The sequence below is a fragment of the Misgurnus anguillicaudatus genome, chromosome 7, assembly GCF_027580225.2.
Source record: "Misgurnus anguillicaudatus chromosome 7, ASM2758022v2, whole genome shotgun sequence".
Taxonomy (NCBI): domain Eukaryota; kingdom Metazoa; phylum Chordata; class Actinopteri; order Cypriniformes; family Cobitidae; genus Misgurnus; species Misgurnus anguillicaudatus.
This window is the reverse complement of record NC_073343.2, coordinates 31,388,941-31,412,532: the sequence shown is the minus strand read 5'-3', so window position 1 is coordinate 31,412,532 and position 23,592 is coordinate 31,388,941. Positions and strand designations below refer to the sequence as shown.

Below are 23,592 nucleotides of genomic sequence, written 5' to 3'. Positions count from 1 at the left end.
AGTCAGACCATTAAACAAACAGAAACCCGAAGTAAAGTTCGGACCAGACGCTTATCGCGTCACCGCACGTGCACCCGATGAAACGGTCTATATATAACACTGAAGTAGCCCCATATACCGTAATTCACTATTCCCTACATGAGTTTGCTAATACAGTCCACTTAAATGGATGAATGAAAACGAGTGCATGAATTCAGATAATAAAGGCAGAAGTATAGTCCATTTTTACGTGTACGTGCATGTGCACCGCCAACATGCATGCAACGAACGTCTGTGTACATTAGGGCTGCACGATTTGGGTAATTTTTCCCATTGCGATTATTGATGCTAATATTGCGACGTGCGGTTACGATTCTAATAAATGGTATCATGAGTCAACTTGATGGGTTTTAAGGAAAATCCACACACAGTTTAGTGATAATGCTAAAATGTGTATTTGTAAAACTAGAAATGTTTTCGAATTGCCACGTGATGTAGCAACTGCTCAGTGTCAGTAATCCTAAATCCAAAATACCGCCATACAACAGACATAGAGGTTTTTTTTAGCTACCAGATCACTGTCAATCTCCTCTGCATCCATCTATGCTCTGGTATTTACGCGCTGCGCACACACAAGTGACGACGCACGCTACACACTTGCATGCCACACGTGCACTGCCTTTTTTGTTTGTTTTTCTTTCTTTTTTTAAACAGCAAGGAAAATCGTCAAACTGTTATCAGAAAGTTTGTGTTAACAAGTCCACACATTTATTTATTTAATATAATTGCAACATTTTGCTATCATATAATCGCACAGGCTGACATCGCGATTGCGATGCGATTAATTGTGCAGCACTAGTGTACATGTAATGTACGTTTTTAATAAAATAAACTTTGCAAGGCTGTGTGTTCGACTGTGGCCGTACATTCACATACACATAAAAAACAGATTATAGATGGCTTCATCGGACGCACCAAATTAACTTCCGGTCTCTGTTTGTTTAATGGTCTTACTAGTTGCTAAACTGAACTCTTGAACAAATACCTCGTTGAAAATAAAGAATGTTTTGGTTTTCTAAAGACGAAAGAAGACTGCAATAATAGATTAGGGTCAATGACGTGACGTTAATTATGTTGTGTCTGTATGGTTCAATTAAAGGTAAGGGTTAAAATTTCAAAATAAATTTGCATACATTTTTTTTTAGGACCAAGTCTAAAATTTCTGGTATTTTTCATTTTGAAAGAATATTTGGGGGATAATTGCAAAAATGTCAATGTGGTGTAACTAGTATTTTTTTAAATGAAAATATAAATATATTCATAAAAAAATGTGGAATAAAATATAATCATCTAGTTTAATATTTTTTACATACATTTTTACATCATTTGTCAAAGATTATTTAGAAAACAGCTGTTTTCAGCTTATGTCAGGACAAATATTACAAAAACGCATTAAAGTTTACATTTAGAAATAATTAATAAAATGATATTTAAAAAAAAAAATTTATGATTACGCTTACATGCCATCAAGGTGGATTCAATATTTAATATTTCTCATTCTTTGGTGCAATTGGCAGTTACACAATTTGACATTGTCAGGTCCATTCAGTCCTAACTTTTATAAAAATTGTGCAAATGTAATTTTTTATTGCATAAAAATAACATAAATACACTATGTGCATTGAAATAAACCTGATGCTTTTAAGGTTTATAAAAAAGGTTTTAAGGTTTTTAAAAAGATTTTAGAATTTCTCATCTTTCCAAACCGTTTTTTTCACTGACCCATTACCGCTATTTGATGGAAGGTTTGGCAGCTGATCTGTAGTTAAAATTGCATACATTATATAGTATAGTATTATATAGTAATGTTAGTTTTTGATACGCTTTAGCTATGATTTGAACTAAGGTAATCTAGTTATTTTTTTTTGCTTGTTATCAGACATACTCTAATCTTAAAGGACTTTGTTGTTATTGATTTTTAGCGGAGTTTACCGGAAGTTATGTTTGTTTCACGAAAGCCGTTTGTTTATGTTCTTACTGCTGAAACCGTCTATACTCTGGGCTTAAGCGTCATCGGCAATGTGAGCACCATCTTGTGTCGAGATGCCGGAGTTCATTCGGCACGCGGGCCGCGGCGCACAGTGAAGGGGTAGCGGCTAACCGTTGAGTAAACATCGGTTGTACACTCATTATTATGATGGGATGGAATAAGTGCACTCGATAATGTCCATTTATAATTTCGAACACCACTACAAAATTGCGGTCCCCTTAAATAGTGCACTAAAGGGAGCTTTTTCGGAGACAGAGGCACAGTTTATCACAAATACAAATTATACCGCAAATACTATATACAACACAAAATATACTACAAATACACAACACACAATGTACTGTACCACTAATACACAACACAGCAACTTTATATCCAATACACACTTTATCACAAATACATTATATATATATATATATATATATATATATAATTACAAAATAAACACTATACAGTTATTATTTATGTAATGTATTTACAATAGCCGAACAGATTTGTCTTAATCTGTGTTCAGTAAACTCGACTGTACTCTCTTCACACTGTTTTTAAAACACTTCACAAGACACACAGGAAGGAGAAATAACCGGGTAAAAGACAGAACTGTCACAGGAAGAGAGAGAAGTGTGAAAGAGAGGAAACCAACAGAAGTTAGATGTTGTTGTTGTTTTTTTCTCTCTCCGCAGTCTTTTATTCACAAAGGTGAAGTTGGAGACGTTGTGTCGAGGGCCCGAGGAGGCGCTGCTCACCTGCAAACGCATGCTGCAGATCTGGAAGTCCTGTTACAACCTCACCAACCCCAGGTACACACATACACGCTGTTGACACATGAATGCTAGAAGCTCAAGTGTCGGCATGAACCATCAACACATAAGAAGATAGCACAGCATGTCTCTCAGACTGTGAGCTCACCACACCTTCATTAAAAATAAATAAAAGAGCAGATCGTACCAGCGCTGCATACCATGATTCAGTCCTGCTCTTTCTCCCGCTCTCTCGCTCTTTTAATGGCTGAAATAGCAGCCTCCTGCTGTCAGAACACTCCGGCTCTTCCTGTCAAACTGTCCTGAAGTCAGTACCCAATGACAGCCCACCAGAGACCAATTAGTTCCCGGACACAGTTACCAATCTCTGTCACCGCCACATATTCACAGTCTCCACGAAACCCTGGGTAGTGCCGCCGTGGAAGGACCATTTCAGCTCTGTTCCCCCCATTGCTACATTTTCAAGGTTGTCCTCGAACCCTGAGCAGTCAACACGCTGTCAGACGTTGTAAGGCTCCCTTCAGAGGAGACAAAGAAAATCACTCATAGATGAATAAATGTGAGAAACTCGGTATCACAGCGGTAGGATTGAAAGCCCCCTCTTTCTGTTAAAAGAGCGAATCATTTTTAAAATAGATTTTAATTTATAATGCACATAAACCTAAAAAAACAATTCGTTTAAGTTTATGAGAACATTACTGCCAGATTTTAATGCTTGTGTTGTTTAAACAAGCTTGCTCAACAGTTTTGTCCCATTCAAGTAAATAGGAGCTGCACTTTAATACTTATTACATCCATGGATAATATCTGCCCAAAACACTATGCAAGTTAATTACATAATCGCGATCAGACAATTATTTAATAATTGTGACAACCATAGAAAGGACATTCAAAGTAAAATATCTGACGTCTAAACTCGGGGCAGATCGATCAACCCCGACCTAATTTGACATCATGATTAAGATCCTTCCAGTGAGATTATCACAGAGTTTCCTTTTGTAAAGCAAATGCAACCTATAAAGGGGACATATCATGACTTTTTCCACGTTTAAGTGCTATAATTGGGTCTTCAATGCTTCTATCGATCTAGAAAATATGAAAAAGGACAACCCAGTAACTTAGTTTTGATAAATCATTCTTTGCAGGCATGTGAAAAAATAGGTAATTGAAATTTGGCTCCCCATGTGATGTCAGAAGGAGATAATACCGCCTCTTATGTTGCGTTTACACCAGCCGCGGTAGAGGCTATTCACGCGTAGTTGGACACTTGAACATTTGAGTTCACTTGCTTCATTCGTGCGTGAAATTCTAGTCATTTGAGAAATTCACGCGGAATTTACGTCATGGCAGGGGCTTCTGCGACTCCGCCACTACGCTCACTTCCTGTAATCATGTCACTACTACAGCAAGGTCCTGATTGGTTAACGTAGCGCGGAAATCCGCCGAAGTTCAGATTTTTTAACTCGCGCGTTTCCCGCGGCCACGCTCAATTCGTACGGAACACGCCATTCGCGCCGCGCTTACCACGTGTATCCCGCGACAGGATAATAATACACGTGTAATCGCATCTTTGCATTGACTTAACATGTAAATCACCCGCGCTTTCTGCCTCAACCGCGGCTGGTGTAAACGCAGCATTAATCTGCACTATCCAACCACAGCGCTGCCATTTAGTACAGAGAGAGAAAAAATTATTGACTGCACAATTGAGTTTCAATTTCAACAAACCACCATTATGGCGATCAGTGTTTGCATTTCATCAACTCATTTGCATTTTAAAGGACACACTCAAAAACTGCACATTTTTTGCTCACACCTACAAAGTGGCAATTTTAACATGTTATATTAAATTATCTATATGTTATTATAAGTTAAAACTTCACATACGTACTCTGGGGACACCAAAGATTTATTTTACATTTTAAAAAAGTATTGTGAAATGTCCCTTTTAAGGATTTTACAACTCAAAATGATATGAAACATGATTTCTTCTATAAGTTATATCACAACTTTTCACATTAAATAATGCTTTAGCATTCTTTAAATGTGCCGTGACGCGTGATTCACCGGAACACTTCTAAATTTATCCCTGTTTGGATCCTAAGGAATGAATGGGGCCAGGCCAAATGCCAACACACTCACAACGCGCTGCACAAAAATTAAGTGCACGCATTGAAAAAAGAAAGGCATGTATCAATCTGTCCAAGTTGAGGCAAGAACACAGCAAAACATTGAAAAACGGCGGTGTTTTCCTTTAAGGCTGGCTTGAGAAACACTCCGTTATGATAAGCGGGCCACATTAAAGACTTGGATGTAAACACCCACACCTATGATTGGATACGTTATTGATCCAATATTGATGGAACGGAACAGCATTGCTTTTTAAAATCGTAGTCTCTCTGCAAATCCAGCATCGACCTGTAGCTTGTTCAATGTTTTACACACGTGAGCTCGAACTTCTTTAAAAATACATTTACTTTCGTACTATGTCATGAGTGAAACAGTGGGTGTGGCTACAGAAGTAGACGTTGATATTCTTCTGTAAAGGCAGTATGATGACCTCACCATAGCAGAACGTTCAAGTTAAAATTGATTCCTTAGTTCACCGCACCTTTAAACCTCCATCTTGAATATGGCACAAGTGATCACACTTACATTTTTTGTAAGATGTGGAAAAATCTCATTGGCACGGAAGAAGAGACCCAACCCATCTAGGGAGCAGAACATTATCAACATATATACATACGAAGAGTTTGGTTCCAAAACACGATAAACGGAGTTACCAACAAAATCAGTATTGTATCAGGTCAGTATTAAAGGGTAAATTCTTAATTTTACGCAAGATCCAATATCCACCATGTTATTCTGTCATCTTTTCTCCCTTTTTCCAAAACGCAATAAATGCCACTCCCCCTTTTCTGCGGAATGCAATAAATCCACTTAACCAATCACAGCGCACCATTCCACGCATTGTAAACAATAAGGGCGGCTTTGAATACACACAGAATCCTAGTTTTCCTCATCTACTTTTTACTACATGATCAACAAACAAACAAACAAAAAATAATACTTTTAATTGCATTGATAAACCTGTGGTGGTTTTCTGTGATGGGAAAGAAACGTAAGCCATCAAAATCAAATAATTTACGCGAAAGGGCGCTCGGGAGATGGAAAATGCCGATTGCTTGTTCTCACACGACAGCATCAAGCTTCTGTCATGCTAACACATTGACTCCAGGGGATCTTATGAAAAACTTTCCATTATTTTACGCAAAGTCAACAAACATCGAGCAGGACCAAAACATTTTACAGCTGATCGCTGTCAAAAAAAGAATGACAGCAGCAATGATAGTGTTCTTAATATGACAAAGTAAGTTTTGATTAATGCCATTAATGTTTATTTTTATACCACTAGACAACTAATTGAATATAACATGGCAAAGAGGAATACACATGTATATATTGATTCATTAGATTTATAGCATTTTGGGGAAAAAAGCTTGTCATGGATTTATTGCATTTTGTTGAAAAAATTATCAGTTTTTATAATAAATCTCTGAAAATCAAGTTATGGATTAGAATTTGTAATGTTATTATAACCTAAAGATGCCATGTGAAAGTTTGTAACAGAAAATAGTGGTTTTCATCTTGTCACTTTCTTGGTATAGAAAACACATTTTTACTGAAATTAGTCAAAATGGATTTATTGCGTTTTGGAACCAAACTCTTCGTATATATCTCAGACCAATAAGCAACCAACCAAAATACCCTTGATTCATGATGACTAGTTTGTATAAGCAAGTATCACATTGTGGGTTAGTAGTGTCCTTTACAGAGGCTTTGTGGTTTTGCTCGTATGTGTATTTGCTACAACAGATGTTGAGATCTGTCTGGCTATGCAGGATGTGAAATTTCTAAGGGTTTCATCATCCTGTGAGTGTGTATTGATGTGCAAATATCACGTCGGCTGTCTGAGTGCTTGATTCAGTCTCTCGTTTTAATGTCTTAATGGCCTTTTGCTTCTTTTCTGCCGCGTGTGTTTGTCTGTAGTGATTCTGGGAGGGGAAGCAGTCTGTTAGACAGAGCTGTCGCTGACCGTCGCCAGCTGAACGCCATGACACTACCTGACTTCAGTGATGCAGAGACAGGTAAACACACACACACACACATGTGCAAAATAACATCTCTACATCACTAAAGTTAATGTGATAATGGCTTCTTTTATGCATCACCTTAGTATGTGTTACCATGACAACTGACATCTGCTTTACTGTCTTTTTTAGATCTCTCTATCTATCTATCTATCTTTCATCAAAAATAAAATAATATAAAATGTATGATGTCATCACCGGGTTTCTCATGCAGTCAATAATCAGATGAAAATGGTCAAAAATGAGTGTTTGCACAATGCAGACATTAAACTTGTCGCCCTGCCTCTGTAAGTCATCAGTTACCCATTTCCTTTACAGTCATCCTGTCCTGCTTCATTCTTTGGACAAGATTATTTCTGTATTCATTTATTGTTTGGTTACTTGTTACCTTCTCATTTTTTGTTTCTAGCCTCTCACACCTCTTCCTCCTTGTCGGGGTCAGAACCTGTATCTCCTTTCTTTCCTATTCCATCTTTCTATTCTTCACCTCCACCCAAGATCGAATCAACCCAGAATCGCAGCAGCCATGCTTTCTGTGACCACGCCCCCCGCCGACGCTTCTCCTCTTCCAGTAATGCAGTCTGCACCTTGTGTGTTTTTCGGCCAATAGCCCGGCATGATTCTTTACTCACCGGCCAATCCCCTGCCACTAACCATACTGCTCTGCCTGAGTCCCCGCCCACCAGTCCTGTTTGTTTGGAACTAGATTAAGTCGTTTGTGACTTGCTTGTTGATGCGGATTTGTGTTTGGATGTTTTGAAATCTTATGTTCTTAAAGAACATCAATCACCAATAATTTTCTGTCAGTCACACTTTACATACCCAGTTACTGATGACCTCACTTAGCAGGGACATGTGTGCAACCTGCTTAAAAGTGCTTTATGTAGCTCTCGCCGCTTTATGGTTCATCCAGTCATGGTTAAGAGTATCTGTAAAGGGCATTCTTGTTAAAAGGCTCTAACAGGATACATTATGGTGTGGGTTCAGGGATCCAGTGGCCCGTGAGACTGACACTAAGCTCTTAATCTCCACCGAGAGATTGCTGGAGAATCGAAGGAGTGACATTGACAGATAGGCATTTAAAAGCCCAGATCATGTCCAGAACTGAGCCATCACTAAAAGTACAATAAGACTTCCTGTGTTAAGAAGCGTTCACCCTATAGCGATAAACTATAAAAACTATAACTGTACCTCTTAAAGCAACACTAAAGAGTTTTTTACCTTAAAATAACGTTTCCAAAAAAGTTTCAGTCGTTCATCCACTTGAAACGGGGTGAACGGCACTTTCACATTCGTTTTGCGAACCATCGGGTCGCGGTCCTGTAGTTCGAGTGAAAACTACAAAAACTTGCTTTACGGCAGACCTACAATCCAATCAGAGCCAGCTTTGCTGCAGTAGGCTAAATTATTAACGACAGCGGTAATTGACAATTCCGCTTCCAACCTGTAGGGGGAGCAAAGAGCAAAAACGCTTTAGTGTTGCTTTAATGTCCACACTTAAACGACAATAACGAAAACCTTATGCTAATTCTAAACCAACGTGTTGGAGTGTTTAGTGCAATTCTGCGTAGGACATATGCTGCCGCAGTTTTCATTTATATTTCTGCGTCGTGCAATTACACATGCGGATTGCTAGTTGGCCGAAAGCCGAAATTTTTACGTCGCAATAAAAAATGTAGATGAGGAAATAAGAAGCAGATTTTTGGGGTTCTATCTGACCAATCACATCGCTTGCAGTTTGCGCAGAATTTGCGCATTGTTAAAATTTTGCATTGTTACACAGGGTTCCCATGGGTCCTTGAAATCCTTGAAAGTTTGTGAATCTGGGGGGAAAAATTCAAGGCCCTGAGAAGTTTTTGAAAATATACATACATAGATACAGGTCATTGAAAGAGCTTGAATCTATTTTATGCAAGAAGTGTTCTGAAAAAAAAATCCATATTATTCCCTGTGTAGTGTAAGATAATATCATAAAAATTCTAGACTTTTTAAGCACACGTGCTAAACTGTTCGCTTTAAATGCTTATATCTTTTGTATGCGAATGTTGATTCATACCAAAATGCTTTTTTGCATAGTTGTGTTTGACACATAAAAACGTCTCGGGTTACGTATGTAACTGTTGTTCCATGAGAAGGGAACGAGACGCTGCGTCTCCCTCGCAATACATCCTGCGTCCCTGGTAGCGCCGTCTTTTGCAATATTTCAGATTGCGATATACCTCCTGGCTTTCGTGTCACCCTGTCTTTGCTGTTAAGCCTCACCATTGGTTGAATTTGATATACACATTCAGACGCACTTAACCCTGGTGACGTCCCCAAAGTGTCATCGCAGTGACGCAGCGCGAGTTCCCTCCAAAGGGAACTGTAACAATGTATCTTAAAAGGTAACACAATGTAACCATGCTCTCACTTGAAATGTGTCCCCACATTTAGTCCTTGAATTTGAGGGTATTGGACCTGAAAAGTCCTAGAAATGTCCTTGAATTTGAAGTTAAATAAGGTGTGGGAACCCTGGTTACAGGTGTGCGCCAGGTTATGGCGTAGGGTCCGTGCCTATGCTTAGGTAGGAGCTCACCTCCTATCATTTTTAATTCGGACATTACAACGATCAACAACAACCAAGGAATCCGCAAAAGTCTATTATTGTTCATTAGCTGAAAAATTGCTCTTAAACTGATCCCAACGATAGCATTCCTACTATATAGTTATCGTCCATAGTGTGAACTGCCCTTTACTTGGAAATTCGTACTGCATCTTGTCACCTTTATCTTAAACGCCTGCTCTGTAAAATAAAATGCTGCATGAATTTACAAACAACTTAGTTCTGCAAGTCACTTCAACCTGCTATTTTAAGTTTTGATCTATGATAAGTTGACATAACTTATAAAAACACGTTGAAATTGTTTAACTTAATTTGTTAATTTAAAGTAACATATATACTGCTTTGATATCATTTTTACAGTATGGTATTAACATTAGTTGCCATATTTTGCGATTGTGTACATCACTAACTATGCCATTGTATGCGTGTTGATTTTTTTTAAATAAGTCGGCACACTGTTGCAACACTGCATGTTGATATTGAGTATTCTGAGAAATTTCTGTAAAGTCTTGCGCATGAATTGTGTACATGTGTGAATTTCCAAATTTTATCTAGACGTGTATTTTCAGTCAGGTTTTTTATCTCAATGACAGGTGAGTAGGTGGTGCCTCTTTGTGTGGGATGCATTACTGTGAACTGATAATGCGATGTCATTGCACACATATTTGACCACCTCCCAATAAGCTTTAAGTGATCTGATAATGAAAGGCTTTGCACCTCATTTACACCTGGTTTTAGCACTGTCAATGCACTGATGACTACCCTCGACTGATGTTAACACCAGGTGTAAATTGGGTCTATCTGCCGCTCTTGTCTTCTTCAATACTCTCCATGTGATTTACTGCTATCTCTACTTACTATGCTGTGTGTGCGTATTTAAATCATTAAGTGTAGGTTAAGCATTCATATGCTTTATGGTATTGCTATATACTATGTCATTGCATTAGATCAACAAAATATCCAAACAAGTAGAAACAAAAAAGCGTAAACACACATTTCAAGCAAAGCATAATAAACCTATGCTCATAATATGCCTATGGTGGGATGTTGGGTCAAATATACACATTTCTGGGTTAATTTAATGGCAGGTTTTGTCCCTTTTTGACCCAACGCTGGGTTGAAAATAACCCAGCATTTCTTTAGAGTAATTGAAAATGTTCCATGGGTTAACCAAAGTAACCCTTATTCAGGTAACCATTTTGCAACATTAATTTTTAAGACCGTACACACACAGTAGATGATGTCACACACCTGTTCAGCATCAAATGGAAGATAAAGGGTCTTTACCCACTCCGAAACTCAAGACTCTTCAGTTTGTGCTATAAAAAATGACAGGAATCTATTTCCTTTTTCAGTTATATTTCTTTCTGTGCTCATTTCTGTTGTTGTTGTTTTGATTCAGATTTTTGTACGAATAATCAAAGCCTTATTTTTGTGTTTATGTCATTATTTTGGTTACAAAGGAAACCTTCAAGATGCTTTCTTTAATGGTTTTGAATCCTTTATTGGGTTTTGTAAGTAACACTTGCTGTTACTGATCTCTCTCTCTCTCTCTCTCTCTCTCTCTCTCTCTCTCTCTCTCTCTCTCTCTCTCTCTCTCTCTCTCTCTATCTCTCTCTCTCTCTCTCTCTCTCTCTCTCTCTCTCTCTCTCTCTCTCTCTCTCTCTCTCTCTCATATACAGTATATGCACACATACACACCTGCTTCATTGCCCTGTTGGCTTTTCCTTGACAGAGAGCACCCGCCACCTGTTTAGACACTTTCACACGCTCTGGCATTGTGTGTTTATTGGACGCGTTGCCTCTCTTACCTTTGTTTTGCCCTTTGATTGTGTGTCTCTCCTGACGTGTTGTGTCCCCAGACCTGTTTGTGCTGGAGAGAGACATAGATGCACTCGATTGGCCTCAGTTCTTAATAATTAAAGAGACAGTATTGTTCCAGTATTTTGTAAGTCAGGCACACAAGTGTGTACACAAGCCACTTATAGTTTTGTTTGTAAACCAGTTTATAACATATAAAGATAGTATCTTTTGGTAATAATGACAGTTCTATTGCTGTTGCTCATGTCTGCGGTTAACCAAAGTATTATGGCTATAACTCATCTCAAAGACGTTTGTGCCGCAGACATAAACAAAACCTCTTAAATTTACATTGATGGATTTGTTAATTAACACACTTTAGATAAATATGACTTCTAAAAGGTCCCTCAGCAGGGAAAGGACCTGTCCTTTTTATCCATTAACCCAAAATATGATTTAAACCCTTGTAGTGACAATCCACAATTTTAATCGTGTTTAAGATCATTTTATTTTATGTCCAAAATGTTATAAACCTTCTCCTAAAACATTTCACATTTGAAGGGACTTGCTGTAATTACTTTGAAAGTTTTTAAATATTGATCATTAGTCATTAAGGACACTGAATATATAATGGGTGTGAGATATCCAATCACATCCAGACCACTGGACCGTAGACCAAGAGCTCTTATTTCCTTTAGCAGCTGTTACTGAACTCCGAGCAATGGGGCGCACTGCAGTCGATGTCATGATAGTGCTGACAGGTGTCCATTTAAAGCCAAAACTAATCTTATTAAAATAAAAGTATTTTGCGTTTTTGAAAAATGTTAACCTTGTCAAAAATATCAACATTTACACGGATCCATGCAGTTGACTAAATACGCTGTATTACATATGCCAGGCCAGTAGATGGCGATGTCACCTTGTGACCCTAAAACACCACTCTTGTGTATACAAACAACCTGACCTCATAAAAACATTCCTGTATGCAGTTGAAAACATTGTCATTTTACTGACCTCTTGGCATAAAGCTAGAAGTATAGTTCTGTCTTTACGCATACGCAAGGGTTTGCGTACAGTGCACATGACGCAAAATTTTTCATTAGAATAGTACGTGCGCATTGTCAGATTTTTGTGACAAGACGGTTTTATCGGACGCACATACGGTGACGCGAAACGCGTCTGGTGCGAACTTTACTTCTGGTTTCGTTTTTTTTATTGGTCTGACTAGTTGCTAAACTGAACTCTTGAACAAATACCTCGTCGAACATAGCAAATGTTTTGGTTTCCTATGTAATCTACGCGTGTTGTTTATTTTGCTTGTTATATAAATAAACAACGTTTTAAGTACTTTGTTGTTATTGATTCTTAGCGGAGTTTACCGGAAGTTACGTGATGACCACGAAAGCCACTTGTTTATTTTGTTACTGCTGAAACCGTCTATAGGAGAATGTAGTTTGTAGCCCACGAGATGCATTGCGCATGGGTTGAACGTCTGTGTATACATACGAGTCAATTTTTAAAAAAAAGATCATTTTTAAACTATGCTTTGCAAAGCTGTGCATTCGACCATTCGCGTACACGTAAAAAACAGACTATACTCCAGGTTTACTATACACGCGTTCCACATTTTTTTGAAAATATGCTAATTTTCCAGCTCCCCTAGAGTTAAACATGAAATTTTTACTGTTTTGAAATCCATTCAGCTGATCTCCGGGTCTGGCGCTAGCACTTTTAGCATAGCTTAGCATAATCCATTGAATCTAATTAGACCATTAGCATCGCGCTTAAAAATAACCAAATAGTTTCGATATTTTTTCTATTTAAAACTTGACTCTTCTGTTATATTGTGCACTGAGAACGACGTAAAAATTAAAAGTGGTCTTTTTTACCAATATGGCTAGGAACTATACTGTCAAACTGGGGTAATAATCAAGGACTTTGCTGCCGTAACGTGTACAGCAGGCGCAATAATATTATGCAGTGCCCGAAAATAGTCCCTTGGGTAACTTTCAACAGTTACCAGGGGGATAGCTTAGTAACACAAAGTTGACTTGATTTCAACTTTCCTCGTTGCTCACGCCGTCCAAGACGCGCCTCTGCTTACCAGAGCTAATATTGTAAATGCACGACTCCCAGACAGTTTGACGTTCTCGCAGGTGGCGGTGTGAACGCACGGTAATGAATAGTTTGTAGTGACTGTTTGTTGATGCTGTTGTCCATATTATATGCATGCTGAAACATCTGTAAATATATTATCATTGCTCCTGAAGAAATTAAAAATATTTTGTATAAAGGCTATGTAACTGATTAATCTGAAATTATTTAGTTAGCAGAAATAAATAATACTGTCTCTTTAAATGCATATCTGCTTTATCTGTATGTGCGATTGCGTATGACGCTTTTAAGCTCTTCCCACTCTTAGCATGGAGCTCCATGATCCTGCTATTCCTGCAGCCTGGTGTGATGCATCATGGGAGTCTGTTTGAGTTTGGGTGTGCACACGCATGTGCTCGATAAAGATGTGAAGCTGTTGATCTAGAATGCACATGTCATCAATCTCAACCTACAGTGCGAAGCCACTCAGTTGACCCACTTTAGTAGGTTGTGTTTGAGTGTCAAGTGTAAGACTTGTTTTAAAGGAACAGATCACCCAAAATAAGTCATATTGTTTCAAACCTTTGTTTTCCCATGCAGTATAAAAATCTACATTATAAAAAGTAGCCTAATTTGTATGCTATTTTCAGGTCTCTTGAAACCATTTGTGTGATCAGACTTCTTCACAACCATGTAAAGTCAAATTTGGTGCATGGAAAAAGTTTGACGTTAGTGATCCTAAACATCTCATAAACAATCACTATGTGGCAATTTGAAAAAGTGTCATTTTTGAAAGGGTAACACCCCAGTGACAGCTAGAGACCCTTTTTTCTGACAGTGTACCTTGTAAAGGGCGGTTCACATTTCGCGTCTAAAACCGTGTGGAAAACGCAAACGTTGGGGGTAATGCATTACAAGTTACGTGCATTACGTAAAAATACTTTTCTGAAGTAACGAGTAAAGTAACGCATTACTTTATAAATGTATACATTAATATTGGAGTTACTTTTTTAAAAAAGTAATGCAAGTTACTTTTCAGTTCAATTAATTCAATTTAAAAATAAAATAATGTACTGAATTAAACTGAACATATTAACGTAGAATAACACACTCTGTGCACCTGAGCGGGAACAGTTTGAGTCAGAAACGGAGATGGCAGGCCAGAGCTTGACATTTTTGCGATCATTAAAAACACCTGCAAGGCCTGAAGAGATCAAGCCTCAGCCAAGTAAGAAAAAGTAACGCGAAAGTAACTTAAAAGTAACGTAAGCATTTCTTTCCATGAAAAGTAACCAAGTAACGCAATTAGTTACTTTTTTTCTTAATATTGTAATGCATTACTTTTAAAAGTAACGTTCCCCAACACTGCACATGACCTGCAGTGCGCTTGCGGCATTCTGAAAAGTTGAAATGTTTTTAACTTGTTGAGGTAGCGCCTGAAAAAAAACGAGGCAGTCGCCGTTTCCATTATGAGCGTGCATACCGCGCGCCTACATCTGAAATAACCAACTTGAGCACGCAAAAGACACAATATGTGAACCGCCCCTAAGGCACCTTGTAAATTAACTTGGATGAATAATGACAGAATTTCAGGGTGAAATATTTCTTTAAATTTCTGCTTCAAATTGTTTAAGATTGATCTGTTCAGAAGTGCTTTGCTATGAACTAGAACTCACCAAAAGTTTACGTGTTAATTCTTGTGTGTTTTAAAGACTGTGGTGTAAGACATTAAGATAAATCCCCAGGAAGCCTTTAAACTTAGCGTATATAGGGGGTGTCAGGGTCTTAATGTTTAGTTCAGTGATCCATGCCTTTGTCACCATAGAAACACTAAACATAGAAGCAGCAGCCATGGATTGGACTCAACAGGCTTGTTGCTTAAAAGAATGAAACGGAGATATACCAGGATCGATTTCAGTCCGAATGCGTTTTATGTCCTGCTGGTTTGGTCGATAAAGTCCAGCCTATGACTCACTGAGACTGAGGATCCTAATATGTTCTCCTGAACCCCGACCGAGACTTTAATGACCACGCTGATGCCCTGAGCGGAGCTCTGCCGGGCAGCCACATGTCCAGACAAATAGCGTCTCTGTGATCGCCGAACTGCAGGGTGCGGTTTCATTTCAGTTCAGGAGACCATTGTGGTGTCGTCTGTTCATTCTTTGCGGTTCATTTCTTTAATCTGGCAAATTGAAAAAAGAACTGAGGCCAAATCTAGATAATTTATTGTTAACACTGTTAGTTCACCCTAAAGTGAAAGACTTTTACTCGCTGTTGAAATCTGTGTGACCTATCTTCCTCCGTGAAACACAAGCATTTTGAAAAATCATAGTAAATAAGAAGTTGAGCCTGGAAATAAAAATAGACCAAAATGTACAGTACTGTACAAAAGTCTTAGAGCACCAATCGTCAGATAAACGATTTTACATTCCCATATATACCAAATACACATAATAGCGTTTTTTAGCAATGTAATGGGTGCTCTTTAAAGGAGACATTTCATTACAGATGTAAAATAAATATTTGGTGTACATATGTGAAGTTTTGGCTCAAAATACCATATAGATAATTTATTATAGCATGTTCAAATTGCCAATTTGTAGGTGTGAGCAAAAAGGTGCCATTTTTGGGTGTGTCCCTTTAAATGCAAATGAGCTGCTGAAATGCAAACACTGATCGCCATGGTGGTTTGTTGACTCAATTGTGCTGTCAATTATTTTTTTAGGGCTGTCACTTTTTATTCGATATTCGAATATGCATTCGAAAATGACGTGAAATATCTGTATTCGAACTATAAATAAACCATCCGGTTTTTAAAATGGCATGTGTAGCCCATTTTTTACAGTAATACCAGTATTTTACAGTAATAGGAAGGAGGCTGAGAGTGAGACCGACAACGAGGCGGTATTATCCCCTTCTGACATCACAAGGGGAGCCAAATTTCAATGACCTATTTTTCTACATGCTTGCAAAGAATGGTTTACCAAAACTAAGTTACTTTTCACATTTTCTAGGTTGATACAAGCACTAGGGACCCAATTATAACACTTAAATTTGAAAAAGTCAGATTTTCATGAAATGTCCCCTTTAAGCTCGAAAGTATAGTCTGTTTTTTACGTGAACGCTAATGTACGCGCACGGTCGAACGCACAGCCTTGCAAAGCATAGTTTGTTTGACTCGTATGTTCGACGCATGTGCATTGCGACAAAATACACTACAACTACATCCTGTACACACATGCACGATCTACGTGTTCAATGTACGCAGGGTTTCAAAAATCCAGCGGTGCGCATACAGTACATGCAGAGTGAAAAGTGACGAATAAAACTGATGACAAAAATTGCGTTTCTTGTATTTGTAAGAAATGGACCATACTTCGGCCTTTAGTAAATTATGATATTTTCATTTTTGGGTGATCTGTTCCTTATAACGGCATTCATTCATTCAAAAGGACAAAAAGACATTTCCACCGACTGGGAAATTTGTATGTTGCAGCCAGCATGCAAGGTTTAGTAAGTTTGTGCGAAGTAGCAGCAAATGGGTAGACCCTTCTTAATTACTATTAATATACTCTGTGTATACATCCATACAAAGTTAATCTTTGATCAGATGGCATTCAGAACTGATACTAGATCAGTATTTTCACTCTTGAGTGGTTTGATAAGTCTGACCCCTAATCCTTGGCGTGTTGTGGATAGATGAATCCTAACCATTAATGGAGAGGGACCCCAGTGAAGGCATCATTGCTCACTGTCTGTGTTTTTCATGCAGGTTCTGTCCAAGCCACTTCTATAGCAGCATCACGGGTGGAGCAGGCGCTGTCCGAGGTGGCATCGTCCCTGCAAAGCAGCGCTCCAAAACAGGGACCCCTCCATCCATGGATGACCCTCGCCCAGATCTGGCTTCATGCAGGTATAGACACACACCCACATCACTGATTATGCATATTATTTTAATTATATTATTATTTAAATATATTAATTGTATTGTTACACATGCAAAAGAAACTTCACAGTTACAGAATGATCGCCGGTACTGTATGTGTAGTAAACCCATGCTGTTATTATTCATAGCTACCATTGTCCAGTCCAGGAAAATAAATAGGAACATAAGGGTCAGATTACTTCACTTGATGGGAAAAAGACCCAAAAATCTCACTCAACAATGTCACAAACTGAGCTCAGATAAGATTAGATGGTAAGGACGTCAGAGGTATTCAGGCCAATCACAACGTACAGATTAGCTGGCCAATCAGGGACGCAGCGCTTTTCAGATCGACGGTTTTGTACAAAATCAATGCGTTTGAGGAAAGCAGTATATCTCGAGCTACAAAAATGTATGATATGTGTGTTTTTAACCATAAACCACGCAAACACCAAATCCTTTATAATAATATTATACCAAATACACAACAAAAAGTTGTTTTTAGCAATGAAATCAGTGCACTTTAACTTGCACGGAAGACCATTTTGAGGCGAGTAGCGCGTGTTCGCAGCAATTGTGCCACCCAATTCGTCATTCGCATCGGCCCATGCGAGTTCGCATCTATTGCATTGACATTGTATGGAATCTACCCGCGCAAATAGTTTATTTCACTTCTAGTGTGTACGCCCCATTATGAGGTCATTTTAAAATTTTAGTGAACTATACCTTTAAATCAAACACAATTGAGAACCTAGAGCGACAAGGTCATAGGTTCGATTCTTATGCTTTGTATCACCAGAAGCGAAGTTAACTATTTGCGCGAGCAGAGTACATACTAAGTCGATGCAAAGCTGCGAATTTGCGCGGGGCGAATGACGCAAATTGGGTGGTGCGAGTGCCACAAACATGCACTATTCACCTCAAACGCGTCTTCTGTGCATGTTGAAAATATATTCAACTCAAGCGAAAAATTAGCATGACGCAAAGTTAAATCCCGCAATTGTGTCACCCAATTTGCATCGGCCTATGCGAGTTCGCGTTTGCATCTTTGCCTTGACATTGTATGGAATCTGCTCGCGCAAATAGTTAATTTTGCTTCTGGTGTGTACGCCCCATTATGACGTCATTTTCAATATTTAGTGAACTATACTTTTAAATCAAACACAATTAAGAACCTAGCAACAAACAAGGTCATAGGTTCGATTCTTATGCTTTGTACACACCAGAAGTGAAGTTAACTATTTGCGCAAGCAGATTACATACTAAATCGATGCAAAGATCCGAATTCGCATTTGCGCGAGTGCTGCAAACATGCGCTATTCACCTCAAACTTCTGCTCATGTTGAAAATATTCAACTCAAGCCGAAAATTTGCATGACGCAAAGTAAAATCCCGCAATTGTGCCACCCAATTTGCGTCATTGGCATCCCCCCATGCGAGTTCGCATCTATTTGCATCTTTGCATTGACATTGTATGGAATCTACTCATACAAATAGTTAATTTCTCTTCTGGTGTGTACGCCCCATTATGAGGTCATTTTTATTTTTTGTGAACTATACCTTTAAATCAAACAGAAATGAGAACATAGCAACGGCAAGGTCATAGGTTCGATTCTTATGCTTTGTACACACCAGAAGCGAAGTTAACTATTTGCGTGAGCAGATTACATACTAAGTCAATGCAAATGCGTATTTGTGCGGAGTGAATTATGCGACTTGGGTGCCGCGAGTGCCGCAAACATGCGCTATTTACCTCAAACTTTGCGCGTGTTGAAAAAATATATTCAACTCAAGCGAAAAATTAGCATGACGCAAAGTTAAATCCCGCAATTGTGTCACCCAATTTGCATCGGCCTATGCGAGTTCGCGTCTGCATCTTTGCCTTGACATTGTATGGAATCTGCTCGCGCAAATACTTAATTTTGCTTCTGGTGTCTACACCCTATTATGAGTTCATTTTCAATATTTAGTGAACTATACCTTTAAATCAAACACAATTAAGAACCTAGCAACGACAAGGTCATAGGTTCGATTCTTATGCTTTGTACACACCAGAAGGGAAGTTAACTATTTGCACGAGCAGATTACTGTACATACTAAATTGGTGCAAATTCGCGCAGGGCAAATGACGTAAATTGGGTGGTGTGAGTTCCGCAAACATGCGCTATTTACCTCAAAACTTTTGCGCATGTTGAAAATATTCAACTCAAGTGGAAAATTTGCATGACGCGAAGTTAAATCCCGCAATTGTGCCAGACAGTTTGCGTCATTTGCATCGGCCCATGCGAGTTGCGTCTATTTGCATCTTTGCATTGTATGGAATCTATTCGCGCAAATAGTTAATTTCGCTTCTGGTGTGTACGCCCCATCATGAGGTAATTTAAAATACCTTTAAATCAAACACACGTTGAATGACGTAAATTGGGTGGTGCAAGTGCCGCAAACATGCGCTATTTACCTCAAAACTTTTGTGCATGTTGAAAATATTCAACTCAAGCGGAAAATTTGCATGACCCAAAGTTTAATCCGGCGAGTAATCTAGAGCGAGGAACGTGATGCTTGCTTTTGATGTTGTCACACTAACTAACTGCAAAAAGTCACTTTGGATAAAAAGCATCTGCTAAAAGCACAAATGTTTGGTGAAAATTAACACCGGCAGTATTTCACTGTATGGATGTTTTAATTGGTTGTCCAAAGACAAGACGGCTGATTCGGCTAAATCTAATTATTCTTTAATCAGCTTTCCGTCACTGAGCCAAGTAAGAGAACCCTAGCATATCCTGACAGGGTGAAACGGGTGCCAAGGGTAAAACTTGTTTAGCAGTCACTTTCTTTTATCGACGGACTTTGACAGAAACCTGAAGATGGAAGCTACGTCTCCACTGTTTGTCTCCTGTAACTGCGTCTATATCTCATCACCTGTTCGTGAGCTGAATTCCACAGAAACGGTTAATGCATCCGATGTGTCTGAGAATCTAATTTCCTGTTTGACTCGATGATCAGTCATCCCAAACAATGACGTCTTTATTTTCTCTCTCTATAGCGGAGGTGTATATTGGAATGGGAAAGGCGGCCGAGGCGACAGCGTGTACGCAGGAAGCAGCCAACCTGTTCCCAATGTCGCATAACGTGTTGTTTATGAAGGGTCAGGTGGCAGAGCTGCGGGGGAACGTGGACGAGGCCAAACGCTGGTACGAGGAGGCGCTTTCCATCAGCCCTACCCATGTCAAGACAATGCAGAGACTGGTAAGCTCACTTTCTCAATCTCTCTCTTTCTCTCTCATATTATAAACCCTAATCCTGATGTGTATTTTTTTAGGGTCTGATATTGCATCAGTTGCAGAGATACAGTCTCGCTGAGAAGATCCTGCGTGACGCGGTGCAGGTGAACAGCACGGCCCATGACGTGTGGAACAGTCTGGGTGAAGTTTTGCAGGCGCAGGGCAACGACGCAGCCGCGACCGAATGCTTCCTAACTGCCCTGGAGCTGGAAGCCAGCTGTCCCATCTTACCGTTCACCATCATTCCACGCAGTCTCTGAGACCCTAAACAAAACCTTTATTCAGGAGTCATGCATGAACTACGGTCCTTATACACACACACAAACTTGAGAGGCCCTACAATTCCTCCTATTTTCCAGTATGTATTCTCACCCCTTCAACCACGTTAGGATCCATTGAGACGGAAAAGAGAGCGAGAAAAGAGACATCTTTCTGACTCTTCATTCTTTCAATAGATCTATTGGTGGCACCGATTATAAAGGGATAGTTCACCTAAAAATTAAAACTTTGTCATTATGTACGATCCCCCGATGTCTTTCTTTGTTCTTTGGAAGACAAATGCAGATTAAAAAAACAGTGTTGTTTTGGGTTTTCTGGTTAGTATGGGAGTGAATGCTGACCGCCTCTTCAATTTTTTAAGTGTTCTGAAGGCATACAAAAGAGTTTGGTGAAAAATAAACTAAAATATAATCCAGTATTTGATTAAAGTCTTGACCTGTGTCTCTGTTTCAGTACACATTTTCTGTACCAGAACTATTGTTTTGGGATGTTTGCGTAAAGTGTAACTGAAACAACAGCAAAATTTCTTCAGAACACTTAAATAAAAAAAGTAAGAGTCACTCAACACGAGGACACTTCTGGGTCCTTTTAAAGCTTAAAGGGCTTTCTAGGTACTATGGGAGTGAATGGTGACCCCTCAGTCACCGTCTACTCCCATAGTAACCAGAAAACCCTAAAAGAAACGAGTCACTTCACACAAAGGCACTTTTGGGTCCTTTTAAAGCTTAAAGGGTTTTCTGGTTACTGTGGGAGTGAATGGTGACCCCCTCAGTCACCATCTACTCCCATAGTAACCAGAAAACCCAAAAAGAAACAAACCACCTGACATGAAGACACTTTTAGGTCCTTTTAAAGCTTAAAGGGATTTCTAGTTTCTATGGGAGTGAATGGTGACCCAAAAAGAAATGAGTCACCTGACACTAAGATTTTTGGGTCGTTTAAAAGCTTAAAGGAATATTCCATTTTCTTGAAGGAAAAGTCCGGATGGTTTGCTCACCACCATGTCATCCGGGGTGTTGGTGTCTTTCTTTGTTCAGTCGAGAGGAGATTGTGTTTTTTGAGGAAAACATTGCAGGATTTTTCTCATTTTAATGGACTTTAATAGACACCAACAATTAATACTTCAACACTTAACGTTTTTTTTAACGGAGTTTCAAAGGTCTATAAACAATCCCAAACGAGGCATAAGGGTCTTATCTAGCAAAACACTGTCATTTTAAACAATAAAAATAACAAATATCCACTTTTAAAGCACAACTTCTCGTTTAGATCCGGTCGTTATGCGCTAGCGTGACCCGACGCAATACGTCATGACGTCAAGAGGTCACAGAGGACGAACGCGAAACTCCGCCCCAGTGTTTACAAGTGTGGTGAAACAGGACCGTTCCGACGTTGTTGTGTGTCAACTGATACTAATTAATGTATTTGTGTCAGTTTATTGTTTACAATGGTCCGCAAATGTGCGTTTTATATATGTAACACGTGACCTCCCTACGTCACTACGCATTTACGTTAAGTCGCGCTGGACCGGACCTAGACGAAAAGTTGTGCTTTAACGTTGTGTATATTTGTTATTTTTATTGTCAAAAATGACAATCGTTTTGCTAGATAAGACCCTTATGCCCTGTTTTGGATTGTTTATAGTCCTTTGAAACTCCGTTGAAAAAAGTGTTGAGTTATGTATTAATTGTTGGTGTCTATTAAAGTCCATTAAAATGAGAAAAATCCTGCAATGTTTTCCTCAAAAAACATAATTTCTTCTCGACGGAACAAAGAAAGACATCAACATTTTGGATGACATTGTGGTGAGTAAATAATCTGGATTTTTCTTTTAAGAAAATGGAATATTCCTTTAAAGGGATTTCTGGTTTCTATGGGAGTGAATGGTGACCCCCTTAGTTACCCATCCACTCCCATAGTAACCAGAAAACCCAAAAAGAAACGAGTCACTTCACACAAAGGCACTTTTGGGTCCTTTTAAAGCTTAAATGGTTTTCTAGTTACTATGGGAGTGAATGGTGACCCAAAAAAACAAGTCATCTGACACGAAGACGCTTTTAGGTCCTTTTAAAGCTTAAAGGGTTTTCTAGGTACTATGGAAGTAGATGGTGACCCCCTTAGTCACAACCACTCCCATAGTAACCAGAAAACCCAAAAAGAAATGAGTCACATGACACAACAAGGAAACTTTTGGGTCCTTTTAAAGCTTAAAATGTTTTCTGGTTACTATGGGAGTGGATGGTGACCCCCTCAGTCACCGTCTACTCCCATAGTAACCAGAAAACCCAAAAAGAAACGAGTCACTTGACACAAAGGCACTTTTGGGTCCTTTTAAAGCTTGAAGGGTTTTCTGGTTACTATGGGAGTGAATGGTGACCCCCTCAATGAATAGCGAACCAAAAAAAAAACAAGTCATCTGACACGAAGATGCTTTTAGGTCCTTTTAAAGCTTAAAGGGTTTTCTGGGTGCTGTGGGAGTGGATGGTGACCCCCTTAGTCACAACCACTCCCATAGTAACCAGAAAACCCAAAAAGAAACGAAGCGCTTGACACAAGGACACTTTTGGGTTCTTTTAAAGCTTGACGAGTTTTTCTAGTTTTCTCGTGTCAGGGTTTTTTTTATTTTTTGAGTAATATAGTAGTGGATGATGACTGAGGGGGTCACCATCC

General features: G+C 39.0%; 1 protein-coding gene across 1 annotated transcript in view; it reads left to right on the top strand.

The window, feature by feature from the left end:
• ttc7b (tetratricopeptide repeat domain 7B) overlaps positions 1–21,870 on the top strand; it is a 44,669-nt gene extending 22,799 nt beyond the window's left edge. Inside the window, exons 16-22 of the mRNA XM_073869731.1 lie at positions 2,713–2,829; positions 6,841–6,938; positions 7,351–7,512; positions 11,007–11,057; positions 17,210–17,350; positions 20,406–20,608; positions 20,682–21,870. Of these exons, the coding sequence (XP_073725832.1) occupies positions 2,713–2,829; positions 6,841–6,938; positions 7,351–7,512; positions 11,007–11,057; positions 17,210–17,350; positions 20,406–20,608; positions 20,682–20,903 (994 nt within the window). The 3' untranslated portion in view covers positions 20,904–21,870. The remainder of the gene's footprint in view (positions 1–2,712; positions 2,830–6,840; positions 6,939–7,350; positions 7,513–11,006; positions 11,058–17,209; positions 17,351–20,405; positions 20,609–20,681) is intronic.
• Positions 21,871–23,592: the final 1,722 nt, after the last annotated feature.